Consider the following 18,578-nt stretch of genomic DNA (forward strand, 5'->3'; position numbering starts at 1 on the left):
AAAAGTTTAGAGAGCTCTTACCCCTGCTGGCGACAAAGGGACTCTCACTCAGAGTAAAAGGCAGACTGTATGACGCATGCGTACGAACAACCATGCTACATGGCAGTGAAACATGGGCTGTAACTGCTGAGGACATACGTAAGCTCGCAAGGAATGAAGCCAGTATGCTCCGTTGGATGTGTAATGTCAATGTGAATACCCGTCAGAGTGTAAGTATCTTGAGAGAAAAGCTGAACATTAGAAGCATCAGTTGTGGCGTGCAAGAGAGACGATTGCGCTGGTATGGACATGTGGTGAGAATGGAGGAGGATAGCTGCGTGAAAAAGTGCCACACCCTAACAGTTGAGGGAACCCGTGGAAGAGGTAGGCCCAGGAAGACCTGGGCTGAGGTGGTGAGGCAAGACCTTCGTACATTGGGCCTCACCGAGGCGATGACTACTGACCGAGACCTTTGGAAATGTGCTGTGCGTGAGAAGACCCGGCAAGCCAAGTAAGATCGTTGCCAGTGCCCCTGGACTGGTTCTTGTGCGGGTGGCACATGAGATGCACCATTTTGAGCGTGGCCGTTGCCAGTACCGCCTGACTGGCTCCTGTAGGATTTTCGAGCGAGATCGTTGCCAGTGCCCCTGGACTGGCTTGTGCGGGTGGCACATAAAAGACACCATTTCGAGCGTGGCCGTTTTCGTGCGGGTGACACGTAAAAGCACCCACTACACTCTCTGAGTGGTTGGCGTTAGGAAGGGCATCCAGCTGTAGAAACTCTGCCAAATCAGACTGGAGCCTGGTGTTGCCATCCGGTTTCACCAGTCCTCAGTCAAATCGTCCAACCCATGCTAGCATGGAAAGCGGACGTTAAACGATGATGATGATGATGATGACTTCTAACTTTCAAAGTTTGAATTTATAAAAAAAAATAAATAAATCTAGTATAATGTCTGGCGTGCTTTGAACTTGAAGGAAATGAAAGAGCTCATCTCCACATTTGTATTAAGTCATTTAAGAACATCTGCAAGTTATTCTCTCCAAAGCCTGAAGTTTGAGGATACACTTCAAATTTCTGAAATACACATTAGCTTCTACCAGATGTTCTAGTTTCAGCATGGAAGGAGGATGTTAAACAACGACGACGATGAAGTAGTAGTAGTAGTAGCATATTTTTTATTTTTCATTTTTAACAACATCATCATCATCATCATCGTTTAACGTCCGCTTTCCATGCTAGCATGGGTTGGACGATTTGACTGAGGACTGGTGAAACCAGATGGCTACACCAGGCTCCAATCTGATTTGGCAGAGTTTCTATAGCTGGATGCCCTTCCTAATGCCAACCACTCCGAGAGTGTAGTGGGTGCTTTTACGTGTCACCCGCACTAAGGCCAGTCAGGCAGTACTGGCAACGGCCACGCTCAAAATGGTGTATTTTATGTGCTACCCGCACAAGAGCCAGTCCAGGGGCACTGGCAACGATCGCGCTCAAAAATCCTTGAAATATTTAAAATATGTAATTCAAACAACTGAATCACACATTTCATGAGTTACTGGAACAGATCTGTGGTAGTGGCAACAACAGCAGCTGCAGCAGCAATGGTGGTTGTGGTATCAGTATCAGTGGTAATGAAGTGGCAATGGTGGTAGTGGTAGCAGCAGCAGCAGCCGCCGCCAGTTTTCTGATCAAGCAAAAGAAACAGCTCCAATAATGGACAGAACCAACATCCATTGACAAGGTTGCAAAAGGCAATGAAAATTCTGGAAGAAAAAATATAAATAGTAAGCGAGTGGAGATCAAACCAGTGAGTGTGTTAGATAATAAGGCATTAGGGTTATATGACCCTCCCAAGACAACAGAAAAGAAACATGGTTTGCATTTTAGTTTTTGAAATTTTTGATGCTATCAGTCATATCTTGTGGCAGAAGTGTCTGGACAGGAGGCAGAGTTCAAGACCAGCAATTTTTAAGGGGAGGGGACAAGTTAATTACATTGACCCCAGTACTTGTACTTGTACTGGTTGTTTATTTTATTGACTCCAGAGAGATGAAAGGCAAAGTAGACTTTGGTGGGATTTGAACTCAGAACATAAAAAAACTAGGCGAGATGCTGCTAAGTATTTTGTCTGACATGCTAATGATTCTGCCAGCTCACCACCTTAATTCATACATTCACGACTTAAAACTAAATTATAAAGACAAATATACTTCAAACACTTAGTAGCACTAATCCCCAACAGCTACAGTTCAAAAAGGTCCTAGAAAGGATGTGTACCCTATCTCTCTCATTTCCCTTTTGTCATTGTTGTTCTTGTAGCCCTAAACCCATTTGGTTACCTTTACTCATTTGATGTAGGAGAACCTAAAAGGCCATTGTTCCTCTTTGTCAGCTGCTTTGTTGTTGTTGGTTTTTTTCCCAATCTCGGGTCAGTCCTGATTTAGCCACATACCTATGATTAAAGACTTCACTGCCAGAACCATACAATCATTTATTCAAACATGGTATATATTGGACTACATTAGCCAATATAAGAACTTGGTCTGCTACTTCTAGCAGGTCAAGCAACTATATAGGGCAGTGGTTCTCAACCAGGGTCCATATTACTCTTGGGGTCCACATAAGATTTTTGGTAAAATTTATAAGCAATAAATTGCTTATTACTTCTACAACACACCAACTATTTAAACAATATTTAAAAAAACATAATTCTTAATAATATTTAATAATCCTTTTTTACTATAGGCACAGGGCCTGAAATTTGGGGGAGGGGACTAATTGATTACATCAACCCCAGTGTTTCACTGGTGCTTAATTTATTGACTCCGAAAGGATGAAAAGCAAAGTCAACCTCAGCAGCATTTGAACCCAGAATGTAGCGATGGGTGAAATACCACTAGGCATTTCATCCAGCATGCTAACAATTCTGCCAGCTTACTGCCTTTAATGATTAATAATAAAAATACTACAGGATTTTTTAAACATTGAATGACTATGAGAATCCACCAGAGTAAAATAAGAATCAAGGGGGGTCCATAGTTATAGAGTGTTTGAGAACCTCTGATATAGAGGCTTGCTGGTTAGCCTGTTGTTGTTGTTGGTGGTGGTGGTGAAGACAGCAGCAGCGGCAGTGGCAGTAATGACAGTGACAGACAGCTGTTGCTTTCATAACAAAAGGTATTCACAAATGTTGCTTACAGTTCTAAAAAGAAAGTACAAATATCACCAACTGTTTTGGACCCTGGCAATTTGGAAACAGCTGACTGGAAAGAACCTGTTATTTTTTTGGCACTGGAGGCAAACACACACTTGTACACATGCACGAAAATATATACATACAGATAGAGAGGGTGAGAGAGAAAGAGAGAGAGAGAGACATTACAGTTTATTAACTGAACATGATTGACATAAACACGTTCCCTTTCCTCCTAAACATAAAGAGAAATATGGTGGCGAGCTGGCAGAAACATTAGCACGCCGGGGAAATGCTTACCGGTATTTCGTCTGCCGTTATGTTCTGAGTTCCAATTCCGCCGAGGTCGACTTTGCCTTTCATCCTTACGTATTAGGGTCGATGAAATTGACTTAATCTCCATGTCTGTCTTTGTTTGTCCCCTCTATGTTTAGCCCCTTGTGAGCAATAATGAAATAAGAAATATGTTCACACACATAAACACAGCGAGAGAGAGAGAGAGAGAGATGGGGTAAGGTGGGGAGAGAATGAGAGAAAAATGAAACATTAAAAAGTCTAATGTCAAATAAGTCACCATTGAACCATTAATGCCAAATAGGGAAGCACCAAAACAGCTGTGTCAAAACATCGCGTACCCAAGTATCTCTGCTCCAAGCTTCAGACTATTATTAAAGTTTTTAAAACCTTCTGCTATAGCCTTCCTAAGATTTTATATAGATCCTGACAGAGATCTAATACATGCATGAGGTGATTGTTTAAAAGCCATGTTTGTTTATCTTCTGATTTTTACAGAACGCATTGGTGGGCGGACACGAGTTGTGACCTTAAAAGGCAGCAATGATGTCGAAGGAAAGTGGGATGTCGGTGGTCAGTTTGTTGGCTAGTGAGTATACTTTTGTTCACATTTTCTTGTCAGTAGAGAAATATGTTATCATCATCATCATTTAACATCCAATTTTCCATGATTATATGTGTCAAATGGAATTTGAGGCAGATTTTCTATGGCTGAATTAACTTCCCAGCAAGGTAATATTTCTTGATGGCCAGACATGACTTGTATGGCCGCATTGTTTGATTATAACCACGATGTCAAAATGACAGTACACACAAGCACATGCATACACACACACACACACACACGCATGCATACATGCACACACACACACACACACACACACACACACGCACACATGTAACAAGCTTCTTTCAGTTTCTGTCTACCAAATCCACTCACAAGGCTTTGGTTGGTGGGGTATAGTTAGAAGTACCATGCAGTGGGACTGAACCTGAGACCATATGGTTGGTTGGGATGCAAGCTTCTTAACTACACAGCCAAGCCTGTGCTTATTTTGAAAATTGATAATGATGATAACATTTAAATCGTCTTTCTTATTTCTTTATTGCCCACAAGGGGCTAAACATAGAGGGGACAAACAAGGACAGACAAAGGGATTAAGTTGATTACATCGACCCCAGTGCGTAACTGGTACTTAATTTATCGACCCCGAAAGGATGAAAGGTGAAGTCGACCTCGGCGGAATTTGAACCCAGAACGTAACGGCAGACAAAATACCGCTAAGCATTTCGCCCGGAGTGCTAACGTTTCTGCCAGCTCGCCGCCTGTTTTTCGTCCATCTTCAAGTGCTAATGATTCTGCCAGCTCTTTCTATCAAATCGTCTTTCTATCAAATCGTCTTTCTATCAATATTGACAAATGTATATATTTGTGTCAGTGTGTGTATTCGTGTGTATGTATTCGTGTGTGTGTCTCTCTCTCTCTCTGTACTTGTGTCCGTGTGTATAACAAGGAAGTGGACATTAATAATTATCTTATCTCAGGGGAGTTTAAGCTAGACACTCATTACTATTTATATTGTTTCCTCTTAATGAGGAAACAATGAACCCTCAACCATTCAGATTGTAGACTAATATACTAACAACGTAACTTGTTATACATCTCGTTAAAGTTAACTTTTGACTGAAAATATTTCCTTCATCGTAACTTGATAAAACCATCTTTATTTCATTAAAGTCAAACTATCTGAGTGGAGAGAAAATTGCTGCAAGTTCATGTATAATACAGTCACATCATTTGCCAAAACAAACACATATTTCTAGATTAGTTTTATTTACACAAGGCTGATTGGTGAAATTGCCTGTGAGAGACTGGCATCTATCCAGGAAGAGACTTGTATCTCACCTGCTTAAATCTGGAACTATGCATAGAGTAAATGTAAGCACTTTTACACAGCACGTGGATATTAATTCTGAGTAAATGTATATTTCCAGTAAGAGATGCAGATAAGGACAGTGGCATCAAATTCCTTCATATGCCAAACATAATGTGTAGAGTTGTAATAAACTTTATGGTGATGCTTCAGCATGACCACAGCTCAATGACCTAAAACCAGTAAAAAGTACATGCACCATACCCCACTCTCTTTTTCTCTTTCAGTTCTGACCTCTGCTGACTAAAAGGGACAAAAATAAACCATGTCATTTTTGTATATTTATTTATGTATGTGTGTGTGTGTGTGTGTATATATATATGTATATATATATATATATATATATATATATATATATATATTATTTAAAAGAGTTCCAACTCTGTCTGTTTTTTATGCTTTATTTATATTCTTATAAAATTAATGTGGGATATAGAATATGGAATATATAATATAATATAAATAGTAAAATGAAATGAAGTATTGAATGTCTTATTGAATATATGAAATATTGAGTATTAAATATAAAGGCTAGTATATACTTTCATACCTATTGGCATTCATCAAGGCCCCAACTCTTTTAAATAATATATTCCTCTATACACGATCATACAAAACCCGTTTTTTGTATATTTTTTTAATTTTTATTTTTATTCACACACACATATATATATATATATATATATATATATATATATAAGAAATAATTGAGATTCAATTGAATTGGGTACTTAAGATGAAGCACCAAGTCAGTGCAGTATTATCCGTACAATTCAAAAGTAAGGTGAATAGAATCAAAATAAGCAACAGGTGATGTACTGCATCACCTCTTGATATCCTGTTGCTTATTTTGATTATATATATATATAATCATTCACCTGTTCAGTCATTAGACTACAGCTATGCTGAGGCACTACCTTGAAGCATTTTAGTCAACCAAATCAACCCCAGTACTCATTTTTTTAAAAACCTGATACTTATTCTATTGATCTCTTTTGCTGAACCATTTAGTTCAAGCAGTGACAGGAGACAAACAAAGACACACACACACACGCACGCGCACGCACACACACACACACACACACACACACACACACACTTGGTTGGTCTGAGGCTATAGTAGAAGACACTTGCTCAAAGTGCTACATACTGACTCTGATCCCAGAACCATGTATTTGGGAAGCAAAGCTCTTACAATGCAGCCAATGTATGTATATCTGTATGCATGAGCGTATTCTCTTTTGTTTTCTCTTTTACTTCTTTCAGTCATTTGACTGCAGCCATGCTGGAGCACCGCCTTTAGTCAAGCAAATCAACCCAGGACTTATTCTTTGGAAGCCTAGTACTTATTCTATTGGACTCTTTTGCCGAACAGCTAAGTTACAGGAATGTAAACACACCACCATCGGTTATCAAGCAATGTTGGGGGGACAAACACAGACACACACACACACACACACACACACACACACACATATATATGTATATATCAGTGGCGTGCAGTCTCAGACATGCAAGCTATGCACCGCATGTCTTGTTATATAATCGGAAAATTAGATAAAATAGTTACTTTCTTGCAAAAAATAATCCGTCCAGTTTTCGAAATATTCTGTCTCCCCTTCCCCTCTCTCAGTGACTAGTAAAAGCTTTGAGAAGGGTATGCAATGAGAATCTAGCATATAGACACTCCCTAACTCCCTATTTATGTTAGTTTGTCCTTCCTTCCTTCCCCTCTCTCTTGCTCTCTCTCTCTCTCTTAGTGACCTGTCAAAAGATATGCTAAGACCGATAGCATATATATATTTTGTACCCCTTCCTCTCTCTGTCAGTGATTCCACAAATTTATCATAGGAAGTAATGCTTTCTGATAGCATGGCACCCACCTCTCTATCTCTTTGTTAGCTGGTTCTGACCGGAACTAGAGCAGTTCTCAAGAACTGCTATAATTAGCCATAATTCTTGGAACAGCCTGGCGGTAAGTTTGAATCTTTTATCCAAAACATCTGTTTGCACTATTATATTTTTGGAGTGTTCTGAAAACAAAAATATTTAATTTGACTAACGTCATTTTTCCGTTTTTTTTATTTTTTTTATTTACTTACAATATACGCAGATGCTTACACGTGTGTTACTTTTTTCCAAATGAGTGAAATGTGTGTTATAAACGATATTTTGAGAAATAGTTTTTCGAAAAGAGACTTAGATGGAAAACAATTAATTATAAACGGTGGGTGACCAAAGAATTCGTATATTTAATCAGTAAATATGACAAAAAAATGGAAAATCATCTAGATACAGCTTCTATCTTCACTGGTTTGTCAAACCAGTGATTTCTTATTTTTGTTAGAAGTATTCAGTGACATTTTTTCTTTTACTGACGTCTTATTTAATATCCAGAGTAAAAGTCATGACATAGTGTATTGTAAAGAGCAAATAGATAAAACTAGAATTGTACTCAAAAACAAACTTGATAATTTTTCAATCTTTTATGATATATTAGGGGAAAAATATGGAGTCGATGCAGGAATCAGAATTCAGAGATCCAAAAATATATCTATTGAGCCTCAACGACATTATTAGAATGCATTGTAACAAAATTATCAGTACAGTAGTTGACCAAATAAAAGCACGATATTCATCCTTAGAAGAGTTTAAATTCATGGAACTTTTGAATTTCAACAAAGTTGATGAATATTGCAAACAATTTCCTGTGGACTCTATACATTCTTTAAAAATCACTTATGGCAGATTTTTTGATGTAATTCGATTACAAAGTGAGCTCAATGTGAAATATTCAATGAAAGATTTTAAAAAGCGAAGTTAAGTCATTTAATGAGTTACATTTACAGTAGTGACTTTGTTGAAACTATGCCAGAACTCTTCAATCTGTGCAAGTTGATTTTGACAATTCCGTCTACCACTGCTTCTGTAGAGCGATCCTTTTCTGCATTAAGTAGAATCAAAACATACCAAAGAAATGCAACAGGAGAAAGAAGACTGTCTGGGTTAGCACTAATGTCAATTGAAAAAGATTTATTACAACAATTGATGAAAAGAGAAGATTTCTATGAAAATGTGATAGATATATTTGCCCAGGAAGATCGAAGAATTGAATTAATTTATAAATGAGGTAAATAACATTTTAGAACCTTAAAAAAAAAATTAATATATTAAAGGGCATATATTACAGGTTTTGGTTAGTGTTTGTTATAATGTAAGGTTCGACCATCTTACATCAGTATTGTTTGGCAGGAGAAATGGTTCGACTTCTTCGTCACGCCTAACCTACATAGGTTTTCCTTTCTGTGCTGCTGGGTGTAGTCTATTTACGGCCGTAAATGTCTTGTTTCAATCTCAGAGATGTTGACTTCTGCCACAACAGTTTTGGGGGGCTTTTTATAATGTTGAATTTTCACTGTCTTTCATTGTGTGTGCATTCATGTATATGAGTGTATTTTCAATGTGTGTGCGTGAGACGTAGCCTTTTAATATACGGAGTTCAGTAAGTCTCAGAACAGTCTGCTTGAGTATCGATAATTTTCCCAGAATTGACAAGTAGCATGATAAAACACCTGACTTGTCTTCCAGGGCGTAACAATCTTAAAGCATGGCCATATAATGTAACTAAATGTAGTTCTCTTAATTAAATCATTTCAATTTGATTCAGCTCAACCAATAGGTATAGGGGCTAATGCAGAATCGCACCCCTTTGAAAAACGAATTTTGTGAAAAAATCTTTTATGATTCCTACCTTTAACAGAGATTCCGAATATGCAAAAATATTAACAGAATCCAATTTCATCTTTATTACATTTCACTTATGATTTTTAGACTTTTTAAGGGAGAGTGAGGATGGGAAAGTACTGACGTTTCGAAGAGAGAGAAAAATACAAACAATACACTTATTTCAGGCTCATCTTTACAGAGCCATTTTTTATTCCCTGCTTATTCTAGGTCATACGAGGGTGATTGCATATTCAGAATCTCCCATATGTAAATTGTAGGAATCCGAAAATTTATTTACTGAAAAATTGCCGGGGGGGGGGGGGGGGGGAATTCATTGCATGCCCAACCCCGGAAGTCACCGCACGCCACTGGTATATATATATATATATATATATATATATATATATATATATATATATATATATATATATATATATATACACATATATACAACGGGCTTCCTTCAGTTTCCATCTACCAAATCCACTCAAGGCTTTGGTCGGCCCAAGGCTATAGTAGAAGACACTTGCCCAAGGTGCCATTCAGTGGGAATGAACCCGGAACCATGTGGTTGGTAAGCAAGCTACTTACCACACAGCCACTCCTGCACCTATATATATATATATATATATATATATATATATATATATATATGTATACACACACACACACACACACACAGTATCAATTTACTCAAAAACAGGTGAGGGTTGGCAACAGGAAGGGCATCCAGCCATAAAAAAATCTGCCTAAACAAATTCCATCCAACCCCTACAAACATGGAGAAGTGGATGTTAAAACAATGATAATGATGTTAATGATACACTCACTCACATATGCTCCATGGATTTTTGTGATACATGAAAGAATTAAGTTTTTATCACCCCATATCCCTTAATCATTTAATCTTGTATTGTGTTACTTAATCCTTTTTTTCTTTCTACATCATTCTGGCTATTAATTGTCAGATTAATGAAATTCTGAATTCCATTTTTTTCCATGTTCAGCTGCCAGCCTCATATCATTGAAATGTTACAGAAGTTCGATATTGGTCTTGATAAAATCTACGTTGAGGGAATGAAATTCATACAAATAACAGATGGCTCAATCAAATCTTATGCTACTCCCATACCAAACTTATCTATTCTTTCAATGTTGGACTTGTTCGTTTTTTTACGGAAGGTTAGTATATTCTTAAGTAACTTTAATAGGATTAATGCCTCATCTTCTGGTTTATTTTTGAAGTAACTTTTGTGGTCAGAACCATAACAATAAAAAACATCATTCACTTGTCTCCTTGTTAATTGTATATTAATGTGTGCTTTTGTGTATGTGAGTATTTGTTTGTGTGTTTGAATATATATTACATGAGTGTGTGTAGTGTGCACGTGCGTGTACACACATACATCATCATCTTTTTAATGTCCATTTTTTTATGCTTGCATGGGGTAGATAGAATTTTGAGAAGGGGGGCCAGTCAATTACATTGACCTCAGTACATGACTGGTACTTATTTCATCAGCTGCCAAAGGAGTGAATGGCAAAGTTGACCTTGGCAGAATTTGAACTCAGAATGTAATGGCAGAGTTCAATAAGTCCACAGGACTAGGCATTTTGCCCAGGATGCTAACGATTCTGCCAACTTACTTACTGTCTTAGAAATATAACTAACTAATCCTTTCTAGTAAATGCACAAGGCCTGAAATTTTGTGGGAAGGGTAAGTCGAATACATTGACTCTAATGTTTCTCTGGTACTTAATTTATCGACCTTGAAAGGATGAAAGGCAAAATCAATCTCAGCAGAATTTGAACTCAGAACATGAAGATGGACAAAATATGCTTTCAGAACACCTAGATCTTTCCTGCTAATGATTCTGCCAGCTCGCCGTCTTAATATATATATAACGAAATAATAACATATATATAACATGGCACCTTCAACATAAGACATACAGGTATAGAGAACCATTTAAAATGCCTTTTTGAATGTTCTCTTCTATAGTTATGCTGGCTCCTCCAGCCTAAATCAGTAACTTTATTAACTGACCAATAATTGGCTTTTATAATAGAATTAGTGAAAGGAACAGACAAAGAGAATGTGAACTCCACAACCACATCCCATGCTACATATCTTATTCCAAATAAGAACAGATATGAACTAGGGAAGAACTGCCTTGAAATAAATGACCCTCAGATCACATGACAACTATCTGAAAAATAGGAAAGGACACATTAAATGATGATCTGAAAGAATGATGGTCACAGCTGGAATACAATGTTAAGCTGGTTTTAAATGGCAGCTACAATAAAACACTGGAGATATGTCTGTAATGACATGACATTCACACATATTTTATAGTGCTTTGGTGTAACTGAGGACTTATTGAAGAGTGCAGAGAACCAACACAGCTGTTTCATGCTTTCTAGTTTCCTATATTATTCTTCTGAGTTTGAACACTGCCAAGTTTAAATGTGGCCTTGTTCTGTAACTTCTTAGAGTTGATAGATATGTAGCAGTGCTACATTAGATTTAGTCCAAGTGATTGTTGGAAGCATTTGGGACTATAGTGTCATGTCAAATCATATCCTACAATCTTTAGAAATAAAGGTGGGAAGAGATATTGAACAGATAGTGCATACATCTTGACTTCCCAAGGTCCAATTTTGTAACCATTCAGACAAACAAGTAGAACCATTTTCTGTATGAAATGACCACAAGCAGGCAAACACTATTTGATCAACTACCACATCTAAAATGTATTGTTTCTCTAGACACTCCAATTTCAGTGTCTAACAGCTGATTTGGTAGAAGTGCACAAGATTATCCACTTCTTTCTAAGAACAAGTTTGGCCACCCTTTTGAATTTAGTAGTACCTCTGCCACCAATAGACATCAAAAACAAAACAGTGCTCATAACTTTTGGAAACATCTTTTCACATTCAACGACTGGCACCCATGCCAACATCGTCTCCTTCATTGGACACGAAACTCAGCTTGCGAAGACTTGTTGGGGCAAGTGAAAGCGAAATCGGGATGGCACCTGTGCCCAGCGTCGCCTTTCTGGCACTTGTGACCATAACATGTGTATGGATTTTCGAGCGAGATCGTTGCCAGTGCCCCTGGACTGGCTCTTGTGCAGGTGGAACATAAAATGCACCATTTTGAGTGTGGCCATTGCCAGTACCGCCTGACTGGCCTTCATGCGGGTGACACATAAAAGCACCCACTACACTCTCTGAGTGGTTGGCGTTAGGAAGGGCATCCAACTGTAGAAACTCTGCCAAATCAGATTGGAGCCTGGTGTAGCCATCTGGTTTCACCAGTCCTCAGTCAAATCGTCCAACCCATGCTAGCATGGAAAGCGGACGTTAAACGATGATGATGATGAATTGTAAAAGCGTGGAATAAACTACCATATTCGTCATTAACTGTTTGGACACTACATCCTTCAAAAATTCTATGCTTCCCAAAATTTGCGAACACTACTCCTGACAAGCTTATGCACCCTTTCCTCTTTATGGCTCTTTTACTGTTCATTTTTCTGTCTTCTGTGCTTAATTCTGTGTACTGTATGCATACTTCTAGCTTTCTGTTGCTGTCTTTCTTTTCTTGACTTATGTCTGCTTTCTGCCCCTTCCTTTAACTTGCTCTGACAAGTCGCAGTACACCTGATCACTGCATACAATAAGTTCATTATTATCATTAAACAAAAAGTTAACAAGTTTACAAATAGAGTTTTTTCTCTTTGTTTATGCAGTCAGTATTTCAAATATATTTTACATTGTTACCTATTGTGAATACTAATATCTTTTAGAAATTGTGTTGCTACATAGACAATTATTTGTTCTAATATTTTTCATACAAATAACTATAGGCATAGGAGTGGCTGTGTGGTAAGTAGCTTGCTTACCGACCACATGGTTCCGGGTTCAGTCCCACTGCGGGACACCTTGGGCAAGTGTCTTCTACTATAGCCTCGGGCCGACTAAAGCCTTGTGAGTGAATTTGGTAGACGGAAAGTGAAAGAAGCCCGTCATATATATATATATATATATATATATATATATATATGTATGTATGTATGTGTGTGTGTTTGTGTGTCTGTGTTTGTCCCCCCCCCCACACACACACAATCGCTTGACAACTGATGGTGGTATGTTTACGTCCCTGTAACTTAGCGGTTCAGCAAAAGAGACCGATAGAATAAGTACTAGGCTTCCAAAGAATAAGTCCTGGGGTCGATTTGCTCGACTAAAGGCGGTGCTCCAGCATGGTCACAGTCAAATGACTGAAGCGAGTAAATGAGTATAAGCCAAGAGAATATATTCTCACACGTAGTTATATATGACAATATATTTCTATTAAATTTTCTTTTATGTGTAACATTTTTGTTTATAACCTGTATTTTACCCATGATAAAAAAATAAATAAACTCCCTAACTTAAGAGATTGTTGGGATCTTTTCAATACCGACCTGCCTGAGACCACTTCAGATTTTATGATGCAAACTTCCTGTTTTAAGGTGATTTAGATTAAAATCTTCCATCAAAATCTCATGTTAATTTATGTTCCTAACACCAGCTTGTTAATGACCAAGTTAGTTTGCTAAAGTCTTCTTCACAAAAAAAAAGGTGATGTATTTCAACAGAGATATAAGAGAAGAGATAACTGTTATCTAATGTGTCCTTTCCTTATTTAAGACAGTAGAGTGTGATTCGATGTGTATGTATGGAATGTGTGGACATGTATAGGGTGTATGTCTCTACACATGCACATATAGCCATATAGGCAAAGCCGAAAGTATACTAGCTACATCCAGTGGGAGCAGATGACTATGTGTGTATGTATAAATATGTACGTAAGTGTTTTTGTTGTAATATTAGTATAAGTGTGAACTCATATAGTGATTAACACACAAGCGGACATATGTGCGTCTGTGCCCTTGTGTGTGCATATATACATATGTACGTGTGTCTATATGTGTGTGTGCATATATATGACAGTATGTATGTATATGTGGGCATATATGCATCTATGTATATAGATGTATATAAATATTAATAGGTCTGTGTATGTACATGAAACATGTATAAATGGGGAGTGTGTATGTGTACATATATGTGTATATAGGCATATATGTTGGGCTATAACTGTGTGTTGAATAGTCATTAAGAGTTATGACCTTACCACACCAGCAAGGATGGGTAGCTATCAAAAGATTTATCACCAGCATTTTATCCACAGATATGTGACAGAGGGTGTAAACCAATGAGGGAGACCTCTACATGGTAGCTAGACCTGGTAGAAATAGCAGCCAAATCTCCCTCGAAACACCCTACTGTCTTAATCCAACAATTCTGCCTACCATGTAGTTTGAATGAGAAATTAATGTTGCTGGTTACATTGAGGTGCTGGAAACTGTTATCAAGCCCTGGATTGACGAAGTATGCAATGGAAGCTCATGAATGTCTCAACAAGACTCAGCACCTTCTCACAAAGCCCTAGTCACCCAAGAATGGTTGTCAGACAATTTTTATGATTATGTAACATCCAATATGTGGCCTCCAAACTCACCAGATTTGAACCCCATGTGTGGAGCATTGTTAAAAATAGTGTAAACTGTGAAACTAGTTAAAGCTTCAAATATATTAATAAAATACATTTTAACTATTCTCAGTGCATTTTCAACTTCTATTTTTCCTATATATATATATATATATATATATATATATATATATATAGATATCATCATCATCAACATTTAACATCCTTTTTCTATGCCTGCATGGGTCAGATGGATCCATGCAAGCATGGAAAAGTTGACATTAAAATGGTGGTGGTGGCGGTGGCGGCAGCAGGGACAATATGTGTGCGTGTGTGAGTAAAATACACATAAAAATCATGTTTTAGAAAGATCAGTGGCTCTGAGGACAAAGTGACAAGAGTAAACCTTGCAGGGAAGTGATTTGTATTCAGGACTTTGTTAACTGAGAACTTGTTACCACAGTGCAGTACTAATAATTTACAGTCATCACAACTTCATTAGCCTTGAGCACTGTACTGGGATACACACCAGTGCATAGGATCAGCAACTATTGTACTCAAATTACATCTATGTCACCATCCTCCACTGTGGTTACTATGGGGATCTACAGATGTACAGAGATATATTGGACAGTGGTCAGAGAACAAAATATGTCCAAATTGTCTCATTTTACCCCATCTAAATTAAATGAAGAAGACAGTGTGCAGTTACTCAGCATTCTAGAAAAAGTAGCCAAATTTCCTTCAAACCACAACCTAGAGACATATTTGACTAAAATCCTTTTAATCATAGATCTATTCAGTTAGGGATGAACTGGACCTGATCAACAACTACTGCTGTTTGTTGGAGATTGCAATGTGGTCTTCATGTAGGTGAAAGTATAATGAGCTTATTGTATACAGCGCTCAGTTGCACTAGAACTCATTAGAAAAGTCATATTTATCCCCAATCAAATGTGGTTGTTCTCTTAGAACAAACTTTACTGTGGTAATTACCACGAGAGAAACTCTCATATTGACTTTTTAGTGTAAAATGCACTCTTGTTTATATCACTAGCAGGGTGACAAATTCCCTCTACATCCAGCACAAAGCCAATATGAGAGTTTCTATCATGGTGTCTACTGCAGTAAAGTTTGTTGTAATAGAACATCCACATTTAAGTTGGAATGACTATTATCTCCAGGTATTAATACTGCCTCCGTTGCTAATATATATTCATCAGCCCACTTATGTGTACTACACTTGCGAAGACCTGTTGAGGCAAGTGAAATCGAAATCGAACTAAATTCGACGACTGGCCCCCCCATGCCAACATCTCCTCCATTGGACACTAAACTCTGCTTGCGAAGACTTGTTGGGGCAAGCAAAAGCGAAATCATGATGGCACCACCTTTCAAGCGTGATCGTTACCAGCGTCGCCTTCCTGGCACGTGAAAAGACATTCGAGTGAGATTGTTGCCAGTGCTGCTGGACTGGCTCCTGTGCAGGTGGCACGTAAAATACACCATTTTGAGCATGGCCGTTGCCAGTACCGCCTGACTGGCATTCATGCCGGTGGCACGTAAAAGCACCTACTACACTCTCGGAGTGGTTGGCGTTAGGAAGGGCATCCAGCTGTAGAAACTCTGCCAAATCAGATTGGAGCCTGGTGTAGCCATCTGGTTTCACCAGTCCTCAGTCAAATTGTCCAGCCCATGCTAGCATGGAAAGCGGACGTTAAACGATGATGATGATGATGATATTCATTAGAAAAGGGTAAAAAAGGGAAGAGAAAACCACCATAAGAAGGACAGCAATGAAAGCTAAAAGTGCATGCATAGTACATAGAATAAAACAGAAAGAGAAAAAAAGTGGGCTGTAAAGGTACCATAAAGAGAAGAGGGAACATAAGCTTGTCAGAAGTAGTGTTCATGAGCCTAGTACTTATTCTTTCGGTCTCTTGTGCCGAACCGCTAAATTACGGGGACATAAACACACCAACATCGGTTGTCAAGCGATGGTGGGTGGACAAACACAGACACACAAACACACATACATACATATATATATATATATATATATATATATATATATATATATATATATATATATAGGTGAGAAAGTTGGTATGTGAAAGCACGTGGTTGGATGTATAAAAGATAATAAGAGTGAAAAAAACTACAGAAGGCTTGTGTTACTTGGTTAAAGTATATATTTAAATTATGTCAGAAAAATGTTAGAAAAATGTTAGAAAATCTTTTCGGTATATACCGAAAAGATTTTCTAACATTTTTCTAACATTTTTCTGACATAATTTAAATATATACTTTAACCAAGTAACACAAGCCTTCTGTAGTTTTTTTCACTCTTATTATCTTTTATTTATATTTATATATATATATATATATATATATATATATATATACATATATGACGGGCTTCTTTCAGTTTCCGTCTACCAAATCCACTCACAAGGCTTTGGTCAGCCCGAGGCTATAGTAGAAGACACTTGCCCAAGGTGTCACGCAGTGGGACTGAACCCAGAACCATATGGTTGGTAAGCAAGCTACTTACCACACAGCCACTCGAAAAGAATGTTTCCAAAAGTGCAGTGCTTTTGTTTTGTTTTTTTTTCTAATTTTATAAGCATGTTTATGATTAGTAGAGCTATTGAATTCAAATAGGTGGCCAAAGTTGTTGTTGGAAAGATGATGAACTGTTTTGTAAGCTTCTACCAATCTACCAAGTCAGCTGCTAGATTTTGAAACTTTAGTGTGTCAATGCCCAGAGAAGCATTATATTCAAGATATCTTGAACAACAGAACTGATGTCACACACACCTGACTACCTGTGTGTGGGTGGGTGTATGATAGGTATGTTTGACCAGTACCTCCCAGGAATTACACAATAATAACTAAGACAAAATAAAGATAAAAGCCAACAAATTGTTACCCTTGAAAATATTAATTACAGTATTGTGCTATAAAGTCAAAATGAAATACTAATGCATCATCATAATCATCATCATCATTATTGTCATAATATTGTTATTGGCCTTCACCTCAAGTCAAAAAACCTTGAGGGCTCACTCATATGTCTTCTGAAGGCCTGATATTATGTGTTGGAAATCTGAATAGTTCTTGTGGGGAGCAGCCCATTAGAGTCAGTGTTTCAAGTTGATATAAAATAAATAAGTCATCTCTTGCATCATCATCCTCATCATGATCATTATCTTCATCATCACCATCATCATCGTCATCACCATCACCACCACCATCATCACCATCACCATCATCATCATCATCATCACTATTATTATGATTTGTAAATCATTCTAACTATTGTACTCTGAATCATGCTGTTATGACTTCTTGCAGATTAATAAAATGTGTGAGGAAATTGATGTTTACAACCCATATTCTCATCCAAATGCTGCTGTTTGGGATAGCATGACCTTACAAGAATTTACCAGAGCAAATGCATGGACAAAAGGTACATATAAATTTATATATATCAACCATTTGAAATAGTTGACTGTTATTTATTTATAACTCACTCATATTGTCAATTTTGTCTAGCTTCCATCAGTTTCCATATACCAAATCCACTCACAAGGCTTTGGTTGGCCTGAGGTTATAGTAAAAGACATTTGCCCAAGGTGCCACTCAGTGGAATTGCACCCAAAGCCATGTGGTTGTGTATCCTTGAATGTGGTGTCCCAATAAAAGACTAACAAAACAACAATAATCTCTTCCTTTTAGCTGCAATCCATTGTTCAGAAGCTGCTACACGTTGTATGTTTGGAAAGGAAACTAGTCAAATATCCTTGCTGCACTACTTATATTATGTCAAGGCTGGTGGTGGAATTGATGCTTTGCTGGAAGCCACCAATGGTGCTGCTCAAGAATTCAGTATAAAGGTT

The 18,578-nt window shown here is 37.6% G+C and overlaps 1 protein-coding gene across 6 annotated transcripts in view; it reads left to right on the forward strand.

Moving 5' to 3' along the window:
• LOC106869901 (amine oxidase [flavin-containing] A) overlaps positions 1-18,578 on the forward strand; it is a 59,176-nt gene that overhangs the window by 14,786 nt on the left and 25,812 nt on the right. For 2 of the 6 annotated variants that reach the window (XM_014915833.3, XM_052977616.2), the window contains exons 2-5: positions 3,969-4,059; positions 10,138-10,312; positions 18,034-18,148; positions 18,418-18,575. In XM_014915833.3, the coding sequence (XP_014771319.1) occupies positions 3,969-4,059; positions 10,138-10,312; positions 18,034-18,148; positions 18,418-18,575 (539 nt within the window). Of the gene's footprint in view, positions 1-3,968; positions 4,060-6,776; positions 6,795-6,837; positions 7,380-7,471; positions 8,535-10,137; positions 10,313-18,033; positions 18,149-18,417; positions 18,576-18,578 lie in introns of those variants that run through there. The other 4 variants (XM_089346574.1, XM_089346573.1, XM_089346572.1 and 1 more) reach the window with 4 other exon arrangements.

The sequence above is a fragment of the Octopus bimaculoides genome, chromosome 2, assembly GCF_046866305.1.
Source record: "Octopus bimaculoides isolate indiv1 chromosome 2, ASM4686630v1, whole genome shotgun sequence".
Taxonomy (NCBI): Eukaryota; Metazoa; Mollusca; class Cephalopoda; order Octopoda; family Octopodidae; genus Octopus; species Octopus bimaculoides.